The sequence below is a fragment of the Pleurodeles waltl genome, chromosome 9 (assembly GCF_031143425.1).
Source record: "Pleurodeles waltl isolate 20211129_DDA chromosome 9, aPleWal1.hap1.20221129, whole genome shotgun sequence".
NCBI lineage: Eukaryota > Metazoa > Chordata > Amphibia > Caudata > Salamandridae > Pleurodeles > Pleurodeles waltl.
Genome location: NC_090448.1, coordinates 315,980,793 through 315,997,022, shown reverse-complemented (window position 1 = coordinate 315,997,022; position 16,230 = coordinate 315,980,793). Strand labels below are relative to the sequence as shown.

The 16,230-nt window shown below is 41.8% G+C and overlaps 1 protein-coding gene across 3 annotated transcripts in view; it reads left to right on the top strand.

The window, feature by feature from the left end:
- The window catches only part of SEMA3F (semaphorin 3F), a 274,062-nt gene extending 258,087 nt beyond the window's left edge, over nt 1-15,975 (top strand). For all 3 annotated transcript variants that reach the window (XM_069206827.1, XM_069206825.1, XM_069206826.1), the window contains one exon: nt 11,325-15,975. In XM_069206827.1, the coding sequence (XP_069062928.1) occupies nt 11,325-11,783 (459 nt within the window). In that variant the 3' untranslated portion in view covers nt 11,784-15,975. The remainder of the gene's footprint in view (nt 1-11,324) is intronic.
- The last annotated feature ends 255 nt before the right edge of the window (nt 15,976-16,230 follow it).

Sequence of the window (16,230 nt, the reverse complement as noted above, 5' to 3'; positions counted from 1 at the left end):
GTATTTTCATACAGCAGGGGACAGGAAAAATAAGCACCCTTCCCCCTATTAGAAGAAAGAGAAGATTGGAGTTCCAAACTGAACAAACACCACAAACAAAAGTGGTGAAAAAAGTTACCCCACCACCCTCTCCTCCACCTGTGATTAACGTCTCACCAGCACAAACTCCATCACATTCCCCAGCTCACACCACCATGAGCCAGGGTGACCAAGATCAAGACGCATGGGACTTATACGACGCCCCAGTGTCAGATAACAGTCCGGAGGCATACCCTACAAAGCCATCTCCACCAGAGGACAGCACTGCGTATTCTCAAGTGGTGGCTAGAGCAGCACAATTTCACAATGTAAGCCTCCACTCAGAACAGGTCGAGGATGACTTTTTATTCAACACACTCTCCTCCACCCACAGCTCCTACCAAAGCCTGCCTATGCTCCCTGGTATGCTCCGGCACGCAAAACAAATCTTTAAGGAGCCGGTCAAAAGTAGGGCAATCACACCAAGAGTGGAAAAAAAGTATAAGGTGCCTCCTACAGACCCGGCTTTCATCACTACACAGCTGCCACCAGACTCTGTCGTTGTAGGAGCAGCTAGGAAAAGGGCCAACTCCCACACATCTGGAGATGCACCACCCCCAGATAAAGAAAGCCGCAAGTTCGATGCAGCTGGTAAAAGAGTCGCAGCACAAGCTGCAAACCAGTGGCGCATCGCTAACTCCCAGGCACTACTTGCGCGCTATGACAGAGCCCATTGGGATGAGATGCAACATCTCATTGACCATCTGCCCAAGGACCTACAAAATAGGGCAAAACAAGTGGTTGAGGAGGGACAGACCATTTCCAACAACCAAATCCGCTCCTCCATGGACGCTGCAGATACAGCTGCACGGACAATTAATACATCTGTAACTATCAGAAGGCATGCATGGCTCCGAACGTCTGGATTTAAACCAGAGATTCAGCAAGCAGTTCTCAATATGCCTTTTAACGAAAAAGAACTGTTCGGTCCAGAAGTGGACACAGCGATTGAGAAACTAAAAAAAGACACGGACACTGCTAAAGCCATGGGCGCACTCTACTCCCCGCAGAGCAGAGGGAATTACAGCACATTCCGTAAAACACCCTTTAGAGGGGGGTTTCGGGGTCAGAGCACACAAGCCAGCACCTCACAGGCAACACCGTCCAGTTACCAGGGACAGTACAGAGGAGGTTTTCGGGGACAATATAGAAGAGGGCAATTCCCTAGGAATGAGGAAAATTTCAAAGCCCCAAAACCCCTACTACTAAGCAGTGACTCACATGTCACTCACCCCCTCCACACAACACCAGTGGGGGGAAGAATAAGTCATTATTACAAAGCATGGGAGGAAATCACTACAGACACTTGGGTTCTAGCAATTATCCAACATGGTTATTGCATAGAATTTCTACAATTCCCTCCAAACATACCACTAAAAGCACAAAATTTGACAAAACATCATTCCAATCTCCTGGAGATAGAAGTGCAGGCACTATTGCAAAAGAATGCAATCGAATTAGTGCCAAACACACAAAATCAACTCGCAGACAACCTCTCTCGAGATCACCAACAGGTCCACGAATGGGAAATTCACCCTCAAATTCTGAACACCTATTTCAAACTCTGGGGAACACCTCAAATAGACTTGTTTGCGACGAAGGAGAACGCAAAATGCCAAAACTTCGCATCCAGATACCCACACAAACAGTCCCAAGGCAATGCCCTATGGATGAACTGGTCAGGGATATTTGCTTACGCTTTTCCTCCTCTCCCTCTCCTTCCTTACCTGGTAAACAAACTCAGTCAAAACAAACTCAAACTCATATTAATAGCACCAACTTGGGCAAGGCAACCCTGGTACACAACGCTGCTAGACCTATCAGTAGTACCCTACATCAAATTGCCCAACAGGCCAGATCTGTTGACACAACACAACCAAAAGATCAGACACCCAGATCCAGCATCGCTGAATCTAGCAATCTGGCTCCTGAGATCCTAGAATTCGGGCACTTACAACTTACCCAAGAATGTATGGAAGTCATAAAGCAAGCCAGAAGGCCATCCACCAGGCACTGCTATGCAAGTAAATGGAAGAGGTTTGTTTGCTACTGCCATATTAATCAAATACAACCATTACACACAACTCCAAAACATGTAGTGGGTTACTTGCTTCACTTACAAAAATCTAACCTGGCTTTCTCTTCCATTAAAATACACCTTGCAGCAGTATCTGCATACCTGCAGACTACCTATTCAACTTCCCTATATAAGATACCAGTCATTAAAGCATTCATGGAGGGCCTTAGGAGAATTATACCACCAAGAACACCACCTGTTCCTTCATGGAACCTAAATGTTGTCCTAACTAGACTTATGGGTCCACCTTTTGAACCCATGCACTCCTGCGAAATACAGTTCCTAACCTGGAAAGTTGCATTTCTCATCGCCATTACTTCCCTAAGAAGAGTAAGCGAGATTCAGGCGTTTACAATACAAGAACATTTTATACAACTACACAAGAATAAAGTCGTCCTAAGGACTAATCCTAAATTTTTGCCAAAGGTTATTTCACTGTTCCATCTAAATCAAACAGTGGAACTTCCAGTGTTCTTTCCACAGCCAGATACCGTAGCTGAAAGGGCACTACATACATTAGATGTCAAAAGAGCATTAATGTATTACATTGACAGAACAAAGAACATCAGAAAGACTAAACAACTATTTATTGCATTTCAAAAACCTCATGCAGGAAACCCAATATCAAAACAAGGTATAGCCAGATGGATAGTTAAATGCATCCAAATCTGCTACCTTAAAGCTAAACGACAGCTGCCCATTACACCAAGGGCACACTCAACCAGAAAGAAGGGTGCTACCATGGCCTTTCTAGGAAACATCCCAATGCAAGAAATATGTAAGGCAGCCACATGGTCTACGCCTCACACATTCACCAAGCACTACTGTGTAGATGTGTTATCCGCACAACAAGCCACAGTAGGTCAAGCCGTATTAAGAACATTATTTCAAACTACTTCCACTCCTACAGGCTGAGCCACCGCTTTTGGGGAGATAACTGCTTACTAGTCTATGCAAAACATGCGTATCTACAGCGACAGATGCCATCGAACTGAAAATGTCACTTACCCAGTGTACATCTGTTCGTGGCATCAGTCGCTGTAGATTCGCATGTGCCCACCCGCCTCCCCGGGAGCCTGTAGCAGTTTGGAAGTTACCTTCAACTATTTGTATATGTATCATCTCAACCTTAAATAGGTACATACTTAGTCACTCCATTGCATGGGCACTATTACTACAATTCAACTCCTACCTCACCCTCTGCGGGGGAAAAACAATCGAAGATGGAGTCGACGCCCATGCGCAATGGAGACAAAAGGAGGAGTCACTCGGTCCCGTGACTCGAAAGACTTCTTCGAAGAAAAACAACTTGTAACACTCCGGCCCAACACCAGATGGCGAGCTATGCAAAACATGCGAATCTACAGCGACTGATGCCACGAACAGATGTACACTGGGTAAGTGACATTTTCATTACTTTCCACACCACTGAGGTGAGGTGGTTTACTTTTAGACGATGGGAGGGTCAAATGACACAGGCCGGCCTGGATTATTAAACATCAATAGTGAACACCAGCAGCCACAACAAATAAAATCCACAGAATAAAAATGTCAGTGATTTTAGGAAAGAATAACTATTAACTGAAGTGCGTAAGGCCAGCAGTAAGAGAGCCAAGACCACCTTAAATTTGGAGTGTGATGTCATTCAGTAATGAGCAAAAATGGCGCTTACCAGACCAGTGATAGTAAGACTTAGTGAAACTCCATCTAAACTTTGAGAAAAGTAGAATGGGAATGGGTACGATGTCATTAAAATGTATGATGCGAGTGGTGAGACAACATCAGTGTTGCACATGTGGTCAAACGCCTTTAAAACAAAATGGCAAACTTCTGCCAGTAGCATGAGTAAGAGCACAAGGCCATTGTTAAATAAGAACCCCAAAAGTGTAAGAGATGGTAAGATTTAATTAAAGATGCTAACGTTAAAGGAAGCGACACTACCGAGAGGTCGCTTAACTTGATGAGTTTCGCCTAGACAAATAAACCTTACATTTTCAAAAACTTGATGGATAAAAAAATAAAAACAATAAAATCTTTTTTGTGAGGATTTTCACTTGAAAATATTTTTATCAGGAAAATCCAATTGCCAAAAAACGTTTTGCATGAAAACTTATCACTTAAAGTTGTCTAAAGAGCACAATTTTCAAAGCTTCACTAATAGCACAGGATTTGCATACTGCTTTCTTTCTCCAGCAAACAGAATTACAATTTTGCCAGCCCTTATGTAAGGCCAGCAACACTGATGTTCCCATGCACATGGCTTTCTTCTATCGTACAGAGCCCGGTGACTCTGCTAGCCCCACCCTTCCTTCCCCAGTTCTCTGTAGGTACTGGGGCACTTATGCTGCATCATATCATAGGGAGACTAGAGAAGCAGTCCTTTCCCAGAGATAAGTCACGCCATAGGGACCATGGGGGAAAGTAAACTCTTCCTGTTTCTGTCCCACCCGCTCCCCTGGCACTGGAAGTGAACACAAAGGCTTTCCGAGTCGCACTGCTTATTTTGGGTTGCTTGGCAGCAGTGGGCAGGATCCTGGAAATTACAAGTACACCCTTCTTTTCAGACGTTATCCGCAGAGTGTTGAAAAGAGTTGAGTAGATTCTGGCACTAGTTGAAGGGCTCTCGCTCATCTTTGTTTTAATAACTCTTTTGCTGATCTGGATCTTATCATTTGAGAATTAATTTGACTTAGTCTTCAAACCTGGCTGCCCCTGTCACACATGCATGCATGTGTGCACTCACATACAAGCATGCATGCAGACCTCTGGCAAGTCTCAGTCAAGGGGTAGAAAGGTGTGCTGTAGGTGAGGGTAGCTTTCAAAATTGCTTTTGTCTAGTGCTTCATACCGCAGTTTTGCCACTTCAAGTATCCGCTGTTAGTATTACAAAATGTGATGATATCCTTTTTATTGACCTTGGAAGGATTTACTTTAGGTGTCTCTGGTCGGTTTTTCCTCAACCTAGTTATCCACAATACGCATCAAAACTGATTGCTTTGGATGAAATTAATTGAAAAAGAAATATGAAATATCTGCTCAAGATTCAGTCCGTTCCTAGCTAAGAAAGCATTGACCAAATGGCTCAGTATAAAGTGGCTGGAATTACGACAAATACAGCCCAGGAAGTGGCGGGCTCGTTAAAAAAAAATACTGGGGGAGGGTGGGCTTGGGGAAACAGAGAGACAGAGAGGAAGAAAATGAATACATAAATAAAACTTCACTTGTCTGTGAACAGCCACCGCCTCTCCTTCGTCTTCTTCCCTTCCTGGCAGCATGGAAGCGCACAGGCTCCCTTGGCTTAGAGTTCCCTAAGCCAATAACAATGCTGCTGTCACAGGCATGATAGCAGTGTTATGATTGGTCTGAGCGGCCTGCTTGGACGCTCAGGCAGGGAATGGGAGCCTGTGCATATTCTCCACCCGGCTGTGCAATGGAACCTGGTGCAGAAATGTGCGCATGTCTGTTTGGGTGGCCAAAGCGTCATGCACATTTATGGTGCACTAAACTCCTCTTCCAGTCCTCCACCAGCCCCGCCCCACCCTAACCTGGCTTTCACTGAAAAATAAAATGCTAATAACATTGTGTTATTTTATTTTTATGCACAGTGGGGGGCGCTCCTCATCCTTTGCGGAGGAGTCACCACTGAGCCTATGACCACAGGTATTAGACTTGGGGCTTGTTGGTCTTTGCCGAGACTGGTAACTGTACAATCATCAGATATCCCCACAGGCATTAAATCAATAGAATGGACGAGAGTCCACTCACTTAGAAGAAGGGAAGCATATTGAGACACAAAATAAACAACTAGGCTTATGGCCTTCACTGAGTTTTGTTCAATTAAGTTATCCTCTGTTTATCAAAAACGTAACTCCTTGATAGAAAGGTGGTATGTTGGAATGAGTACCACAGAGTTATGTAGCTTAAAGCAGTAGCTTAAAGCAGGGATTCCGTAACGTGAAATGTGCATAAGCCTCTTGTCCATGGCTGTACATACATTTCTTTAAACAGAAGGCACACACGCTTACTAAGTGCCTCATATGTATTATGTACGTTTACTATAACCCAATGCCGTGAGAAAACTCTTAAGAAAAGCATGCTGGAGCTCTAAACATCTGTCAGCTGTTTTTTTCAATTAATTCTCATTAAAAAAATAAGTTAAACTCATTGTAAAAAGGATACTTAACGGCATCAGGGACTTATTTTATTGAAGCCCTATACAAGATTATAGAAAGAGAATCGGAACTGAATGCTTGAACATATCTGGTTTTTAGATTAACCAACTTTATCTAAATATTGATATCTCCATTTCTTAGCTCATTCACATAAGTAACAATGTGAAACAATGAATAAAGAATAAGTATCATTATTCTTTCATGAAACAGACTTTAATATATAGAAGCCTTTCACTATTTTGTATATCAATAGAACAAAATACAACCTGCTTTTCAAAAAATCTAAAATATTCAAAATGAATTGTATTGTAATAGTATTTATATAGCGCTTACTACCTCGGACGAGGCGTCGAAGCACTTTTCGGTGAGTAGCATGCTACTCTGGAACCCAACAAGAATTAGTGATTAGTATTGGGAAATAATGAGTACAGTTTTAGTAGTATTATGAGTTCATTTGAGCCGCGGATATGAGAGTTTGTTAGTTAGATCGACTGGAGTAATGGAGTAATGGAGGAGTGGAGGAGGAAAGCAATCCAGAAGTGTTAATTGGGAGTATATCCTTCATTTACTCATCCCAAAGGCTTGGGATGAGTAAAGGGGGATGGAGGAGGGAAGAGTATGTGGAAGGGTTAGGGAGAGCATAGTAGCAGTGTGAGATAAATGAGGGAGAATTTAGTAGGGTTGTGTGGGAGGTCAGGGTAGTAGAGTGAGGTTCGGTGAGTTAGATGTGGAAGCAGAGGGAAGAGCTTAGGCAGAGTTATTTAGGAGATGAAAGTAGTAGAAAGGATTTGGGATGAGTCAGAGTGGGAATGGAGGATAGTTTGATAGAGACATGATATATGATGATGGGTAGATAAGTGTGATAAGATGAGAGCAGGAATTCATAGATATCTAGTATAACAACCCACCCAGGAGCCATGCAATGACCCACAAACATGCCAAGCAGAGAAACAACATATACACACACATACATATATATATACACACACACACACTTACAAACCCACATGAGTACACACACATATGCAAATACAATACATAATTAGAACCATGGGTACATATACTTAGTCAAACAGGCTTAAAGAGTGTGGGTGTATTTTATTGTTATGACATAGTAGCGATACATATTTTCTAAAGAACTATACATAACTAGAAATACACACATAATCAGACAAAAATATTTATCAACATAGGCATATGCAGTCCATAGTTGTTTGAATATGGTGGTTATGAAGGAAAGAGCCAACTCTTGAGCAGTTTTCTGAAGACAAAGTTATCTGTGGCTCTTCTAGCTGGGGGTAATGAATTCCATAGTTTGGCTGCTTGAACAGAGAAGGATGTACCACCTATAGTCTTTCTTGTATGGTGTTGTTCTAAGGCAGGGTGCCAATCTTGAGCGGAGGTTTCTTTGGATGTATTTGGTTATTTTGTTTCTGATAAAAAGCGGTCCTGTTCCATGTATAGTTTTGTGGGTGATACAAAGCAGCTTGAAAGTGCATCTTCTGGCAACGGGTAACCAGTGTAGTGCTCTCAAGGCAGGGGAGATGTGGGCTTGCAGCTTTACATGTAATAGTAGCCTGGCTGCGGAATTCTGGATACGTTGTAGTTTTTTCATGCCATAAACTCTCAACATTCATTTTCATACAGACCACGAAGGAGTCCGTGCGGAGTCTACAACTCTGGATGGCAACCAATGACAACTCTGTGGTGTTCGAGAGATAAAATGTGATAAAAATATAAGCATACCTTTGCAAATATTAGACATGGATTAGTACTGCGCACGTCCAATCTATGAGGCAATATGTTGTCTACAGTCAATACATTAATTTCTGATAATTTTTTATTTTGTCAATTGGTTTGTCTTTTCTGGTTTCATTATACAAACTAATAGATTAGAAGTGGTTTATTAATTAAAGGCCGTTTGTGGGGTAAGCCAAGAATGTAACTTAAGGGAAAAACATTCAGCAAAAATCAGGATGGAGGTATGCTGGACTCAAATTCTTTCTTAGTGTTGGGTAGACCCACATATCCTATGTTGAAATGAATTGAAACATAAAGGTTTGAACTGGCAACTTATCCCTTGACGTACTTTGGTTGGTTTTAATTTATACTAGAGTGCATTCTCAGATAGGACATTTGTATATTGAAGTTGCACTGTGTTGGGATAGGAAACAAGCATCCTGACTTTCTTAGGCCCTGCTAATCTAGCATGTGCGAAGAGGTGTAGGCAGGTCCATGATAATGCAAGGTCTAGAACCTGTCAAATGTCTTGGAGGGGTGCATCAATTATGCCTTCATAGTGAGCACTGGACTATTGTGCCTGCCTGGAGTGCTTTATTTAAAGTCGTGGTGTCAGTGTATCATCATGTGTTGCTCTTTTCTGTGACCAAACCTTTTCCCTGTATTACAGAGAAAACTGTATACTGGCTCCTTTTGGTTAAAGGTTTGGATTAGCATGGCACAAAACGGAGAATGAGAAGAGATTTCCCTCACAGTGGGACTGTATTGGCTTTTTCATGTGGCTGGAATGTGGACACCCAGACACTGAAGTGGGGAAGGATAGAGATGAGGCGTGCCTTTCAAGTTCAACCAGCACCTTGTTAGCAGAGGCCTGCTGGTTAGTTTTTCCTGTCCACATATGGTAGGTAGAAGGGTCTAGCGGTGGGACTGCAGTTTTTTTTTTTTTTGGGGTCAAGGTGAGAAAGTTTCTAGGCATTGTGTTTTTTTTTTTGTTTTTTTTGTCATGTCCTGATTACGGTTACAGGAAAGCTGATTGACTGCCAGGTACAGAGATCTAGCACTTCATAATGCTCTTATTTGGGATACTTCTGCTTAAAGCCAGCCAAATTGCACTCTGCGGTAAAAGCCATCACCTTGCACAAAGCTGATCTGAGGAAGAGCCAGAAAATTACATTTGAAGGAGATTCAGTCCAAACCAGTTCTGAAGCCTTAGATCGTGCACCCACACCCAATTTGGAAAATGTGTTTAAAGAGGCAATCAAATCCACCCCGATTTGTTCTGTGTTCTTATTTCTTATGGACGGAGTGCACCTCAGAGTATTCAAAGAGCAGCTGCATGACCAGGGCTGGAGTCTGCTTGACAGCCAGTATCTCAGAGGTAAAGAGACACCAATCAAAGTTTGCACATTCTGGTGGAGGAGTAGATGGACAGCCTAGTTGCTACAAGGCTGCCTAACTGCTGACAGAGTGCAGAGGAGGTTGTACCTGCTGAAGAAGAGTAACACTGCCCAAGCCTGCTGCCCTGACTACCCAGCAGTCCCTGTGCCAACGCAACATCGCTACCATGGCCCTAACAGAAGTTAAGCTGCCACTACAAGGGCAAGTGTGAAATCTGCATCCGCCACATTGCTAGAACCGCAGTGCCATCCAGCAGTTAAAAAATGGAACTCCGATTACCACCAGAATGAGACTAGAACAGCCAGAAGACTATGCTGCTTGGATTTAAGAGTTTTTGCCTGAGTGAACACTAAGTATTCCAGGGAATGTAGCCATTAGAAATTTCGTACAGCAGGGAAACTGTGACATAGGTTGAATACAGTGCCTTACTGAAGAACGTAACTGGGATTACACTCTTCTAATTGCACTGCCAGTTGAAATGTGTAGTATTTGTAGTGCTGAAACATTAAAGTACTTTCTTTTAACTAAGAGATAACAGCTGAGCTGAATAATATGGTTGATTTCTGTTGGTTGACTGAGTTCTATGCGCTTGTTCCCTACAGTACATCCCAGAGATGCTATTGCCTGCTCATCATCACTACTTGCCGAGTCCCGTGTAGAAGAGGTGTTCTTGACCCACTTTGCAGAGCCATGTAGTAGGGTGAATCACAGGTCACAAGTGTCAAACTGTCTCAACCTTCACAGTCGGGGAGGGGGTGGGTCTAGTAGTCCTGGCCTTCTCTTGTGAAACACGAAAAGGATCTTACATATGTTTTTGTTCAGATCATTGCTCTTTACAAAATCATCTTCCATCATGGCCAGTTTTCCTATAGTATATTAAAAAAAAATGTATGACTGAACTTTGAAATCCAGGCAGATGAAACATTGTGTCACAGATAATACTTTGAGAAGTGAAATTCTGGATATCTGTTTCACTTTGGGTGATCCAGTGAGCCTGACTCGACATCTTGCATGATCAACCAGTCTACCAAGCTAAAATCTTGCTGAAAGTTTGCTTGTCCATTTAGAGGTGCTGGGAAGACCCTGGTGAGCCACGCAACAGTTACCTGCCTTCTTTCTCACCCTAATTGTATTTCCCTTGAACAGCTCTCTTTTTATGCATTTTTTTTTACTATTCCCAGAACTGCAGCGTTTCTCCACCAGCCTTGCTTATAAGCTTACCACTCACTCCACATCCTGGTATTTCCAAGATCTCTCTCTTCCCAGTCTTGCCCATGAACTATCCTGCCCCATCAATGGTTTCAACTGTGCTGCTCTTCCTACAAGGCAACCACTCCACTCCCTTTCTCCAGTCATTGTATGCTGCTCTGCGCATCTCTTCATCAGTTTAGACACAGAATTGTAGCCTCCTCTCTCCGCGTTGCCTCCTGTCTCTGAGTTCCTTGGGTTGGGCTTGTCACAGTGAAGTCAAAGTCCGTGCCTGACTCAAACCAACAGTTTCCCACTGTGCTGTATTTGACAAGACTCCCCTATGACCAGAGTTTGCTACAAACCCTATGGTTGTTGGTCCTTGTTCTCTATAAGGCTTGATGTAAAAGAGCAGATAACGTCTCCAGTTGCTTGATATTCTGTGACTATTTGAAGCTTTATTTACAGTAGGTCTACTAACAGCCCATGATAACATTTTTCCCTGCATAGCAAATAACTGGGAAAATAATACATGGCTCTACGCATGGTTTGTGGTACCTAAAGATTTTACTCTGGTTTGTTATGTTGTGTGCAAGATGTAGTTTAGATGCTTGCTTTACAGCCTATGATTTTATGTTTGTAATATTCCTTCTGTGTTATGTTTTTTACAGATGCGGTCTGAAGGGCGATTCCTGAAAACTGATCAAGGTCTTCTTCTACGCTCACTTCAGTTGTCAGACAGTGGTATCTACCTATGCACTGCCACTGAGAACAACTTCAAGCACACCGTGGCCAAGGTGCAGCTGCATGTACTCAACCGTGAGACGGTCAATGCTGTCCTATTCCATTCCGAGCCACCTGCTCCACTTGCTAATAGTGCAGGGACCTCTCTAATAGGCCCCCACGGCATTGCACCTGGGCCTTTAGACGACCCCCAGTATCATGATCTCATCCAGCTCCTCACTCAACCTGAAATGGGACTTATTAACCAGTATTGTCAGGGTTACTGGAAGCACACATCATCCACTCACAAGGAGGTGCTGGCAGGCCTAAAGGCCAAGGAACTACAAGACCAGAAAAAGCCTCGTAACCGTCGAAATCACCAACCAGACAGCAGTCCGCAAACATGAAACTGTTGCTGGCAAGACTTTTTTCATAACTTCTATTTTTCCCTTTTAATATAAAAATTCTATATAAATATATATATATAAATATATACATACCATTTCCCTATCCGGACAGTATTTATTTCTAGGTTGTACATAGTCTGGACTTTAAAAAAGTCTTCAACACTAGGAGAAAAAACAACAAGAGAACATTCTGCTTTCTGAATCCTATGGCGTAGCACATAAAGGCACAGTGTCCCGCTTTTGATTTTTTGATGCTTTCGGGGTTCCATGAAAGGCAAAGTCCACCACTCAGTGCTTGTAGTTGGAAAGAATTGGCAGAGCCGTGACGGAGGAGAGGCTTGACGCTCTGGTTGCACAAGCAAAGCACTGATAAGCTATAATGTGTAAATCTTTCTCCTCGTTATACACTTTGTGAATATCTGCATGGATGGATGTGTACCCCTTGGATAGAAATATTCTAGGGATATGAGTGGGATTAGTGGGGCAAATGGGATTCATTAACAGATGCGCCAACATTTTTGTGGGAAGTGTTCACGTTCAAAGAAGATATATAATCTTCAAATAGAACTGTTAAATCCATTGGATGGACTATATTTTTCAACACAGGCTTCGACATCACCATAAAATTAAAGATGTATGCTGATTCATCAGACTAATATAACTTCAAATGTCTCGCATATCCTTATGAAATGTAGCTGATTACTTTGATTTTCTAAATGAATGACCAAATACCTGATTTCAAATAGACTGAAAACAGCACAGAAGAAAAAGTATCATCCTCATGCATTTCGTATTTTGTTTGGTTCTGGTGGTGATTGGAAGCTTGGGTTGGGGGCAGGCATGAAGTTGACGTCATCAGGAGGATGTGGTATCTGATAAAGGTAAATGAAGACCAATGAAGGCCAGTAGCTGCTCCTTAAAGAACTGTCCCTAAACAAACATGAAGATGTACATTTTCATTGCTTGTTCAATTAAGTAGCCTAGACTAGAGCAGAAATAATGTTTGTATTTGATAATGGTACAACAAAGGGAATTTTGACCTAAACCGTGATGTTAGCTGTAGTGCTAACATGGGTAAGTGAGTCTTCTAGAGTATTCATTTATTTTTGGTATTCAATTAAGTACCTATACGTACTTGAAAACAGACATGTCTTTATCATCACGCCTGACTGCTCCATGTGGTGTCACACTTAAGTTGGACTGGTTAGTCCTGCTATGTAAACATACAATAAGCACCTCAAAGAAACCCACAATGAAACATGTCATAGTGTTTCTTCTAAATATCTGTTTGCTTGTTGTTGTATGCCAAACTGCAGCCAGCTACAATTTTCTCTCTACAGATCTATTTTGAAAATCCTTTCAATGGATTATCTCAATATATTTAAGCCCTATTGGTCTTCATGGACAATCCAAGAATACTCCTGTATCATTGGCTTGCAGTCTGCTGTTTAAAGATGCTTGCCAAGTGTTCCTTTGCTTTACCCTCAGTTGTAAGGAACATTTGTGTTATCACCTTGTTAATATCAACTATACATTGCAATTCAAGTAGGATCTGGTGTGTTATGAACACCTACGGCATCTCTATTTTTACCCTTTCCTACAAAAAATAACTTTTTGAAACTGATATTTGGTTCTGTTTCCATGTGCAAAGTATTTGTTTTACTCTGATAGTTTATACTTTCAAGTTCAGTTTGTCACATACACATACATGATTTTCACCCAAAGTTTCTTCTGCTGGCAGCCAGAAATGCTCATTTAGCACTGCTTAACCATCTTTTATTTGCCTGTAGCAAATCCATCTTAGTCCCATCTTTACAAGTTCTACTTTGACAAGAGTCAAAACCTGGAGCAAGCTTCTCTTGTTGTGATCCACTAAGAATCTAAACCATTGCCGCCTTGTCACCATATTGCGCAACATCCCAATCAAGTTGGGATCAAGGGGCCTGTTATTATTGGTCTCCTGCTAATCCAGACAATCCCTCTCCACTCTTTGTATATGTGCCACTTTCTAAAGTGCAGTTTGTATGTTCCTTTTTGTTCTGACCCCCATGTAATCATCTCAAAGAAATCCCTTGCTGGCACCACAAGGTTGAGAAAAATAAATTCCTCTTCTTTATACAGTGTTCTCCATGTGACTACAGATACTTACATGCATATCTCACTGGCACTCATTGTTCATTGCTCCTCCCGTAGCATCTGAATGAAGCTCCAGATAGAAAGTCATGTCTCCAAGCTGCATCAGACTCCTTTTGCACATGGTTATTGGTAAAGATGCTGAAGTTCCAAGTACCAGCGAAGCGTTAGGACTTGCTAGATTTATCTAAACAAATGACGGTCTTGCAAACCAGTCCAGACCAGAAGACAAAGCAGTAACCTCATATGTACAGTTTCATGATCTCCTTGCTTGCAGGTGGGTTTGCCCATGGCCATTTTTTTTTTTTGCCTTTAAGCTAAATTGCATGACCTACCCAGCAGGCCTTTCTGCTATCACAACCAAAAGTGGCTAGGCCTGTAAGTCTGATGGTAAATAATGTGTTTTATGTATTTCTAAGTATTTGCTACATTTATTATGTTCAGTTATGGGAGCTGCGGTAGTAAGGCAAGGCATGTAAAGTGTATTTCTTATCAATCCACCACCTGTAAACTTGCCAGAAACTAACGGAATATACAAAAATAAGAGAGCAGGATACTGTGCCTTTAAAGTGATATCATTTCCATTTCTCCTTTCCGTTACATTTTTCATTGCTTTAAAGATACACATATATTTTTTTGTGGGGGAGGAGGGACGGGTATTCTTGTCATTTATTTCTTCATGACTGGTGTACCTTATTATACAGAGATTGTATCTTCTGTCATTTGTGTCTGTGTGCTCAAAGGTTTTAAAAGTGAACTTTTATTTTTCTGTGTAATGTTTTTCATTTTAAATTATGATTGAGAAGCTCTGTTGTTTGTAATATAATGTTACTATGATTGTACCACTTGCCATGCTTGGCATGTACTATATATTCGGAAAAAAAGAACAATTGGATGGGAAAGAGAGGGGAGGGAGGGGTAAGAGACCTGGGCATGAGTTTCTTTTAATACATTTTTTTCATTCTATGTTGATGTATATTTTGAAACAGGCTAAAAATCCGTGTAAATAGTATTTTCATAATTTTGTGTAAATACAGTTGCAGAGTTGATAACCGTTCTAATGAAGTGTGATTCTTGTTTTAGTGTATTTTCATCTTCTCGCCTGATTGCATACTTGAGTACAACTGTCAGCATAACTGTACTTGTGGGCCAAAGCAAGGGCCTGTAAAAAAATATTTGGGTTCGTGAAAGTGGAGAGCGTCCAGGAACGCATTGATGCATCAATAATTTCGATTTTGGCAAAGGGCCAAGCTCTTAGCAGAAGCAAAAATACAGTCAGTTCTATTTAAGGGAATTTATGAAAGTTCTGTTGGTGTGATCTACTCAGTCTTTTCACAAAAGTAAATTATGTTAAGCTTGTGGACAAAAATGGATATGTGCAGATTAAAAATCAGTAAATACTTCGCCTTGGAATTTGCAATTCGAAAAGCAACAAAACGTTTTCATAGCAAACGGACTGAATGTGTACAAAGAGAGGATTGTTATTGCTTTTACAGGAGGTCCCCGGGGGTCTAGTCCTGTTGCCTATTTACGAATGCCAATGCTGTGTGCTAATGTGCAGTAACCTTGTTTGCAGACAAAAGGTACAGAAATCGCCTTGTAAAGATTTAGTTGGCAAATTATTTGTTTCAGTCTATTTGTGTTTAACACTTTCTCATTCGATCAATTGACAAGAGGCCTGCAGAAACCAGACTTGGGTTGTCCAGGCATGGCTCGTTCGATCAATTGACAAGAGGCCTGCAGAAACCAGACTTGGGTTCTCCAGGCATGGCTAAACTCCGTCTGACTTTTACCGCAAACCCACAGTTCCCTGTGAATGTGAACTGCAGCTGTAATGTACTACATGGCCTGTGTGGCTGTGTGGAGAGCACAAGGCCCAGTGCTGTATAGATGCCAGAAAAGTCAATGGTTTGAATCGTACGTGGAACATATTTTGCACACAGTGTCTGGGCAACAGTTACTATTAGCAGACAGAGGACTGCATTGAAAGGTATGCATTGAAGACACACTCTTGCCAAATGTTACATCATGCTAACAGTAAACAAATGTGATGATTCCAGCTTAGTAGTGGTCATTTTCTGCTTTTATCTTTTGCTGTTGTGACTTGAACTGAAATCACTCAGTTACTAGTTATGTTCTTTTACTGACAGAACTTAATCAGAATACCCCAATGTATTTGAAATTCCCAAGAACCCTGGAAAGTGTCACATTCAATGGCAAAGCCAATAGGTCTAGATTTAATGCCCTAAAGCATACATCATTAGCACGTTATACTCGGACAGACAAGGGGGAGTCAGCAATAGCAAACAGAGGG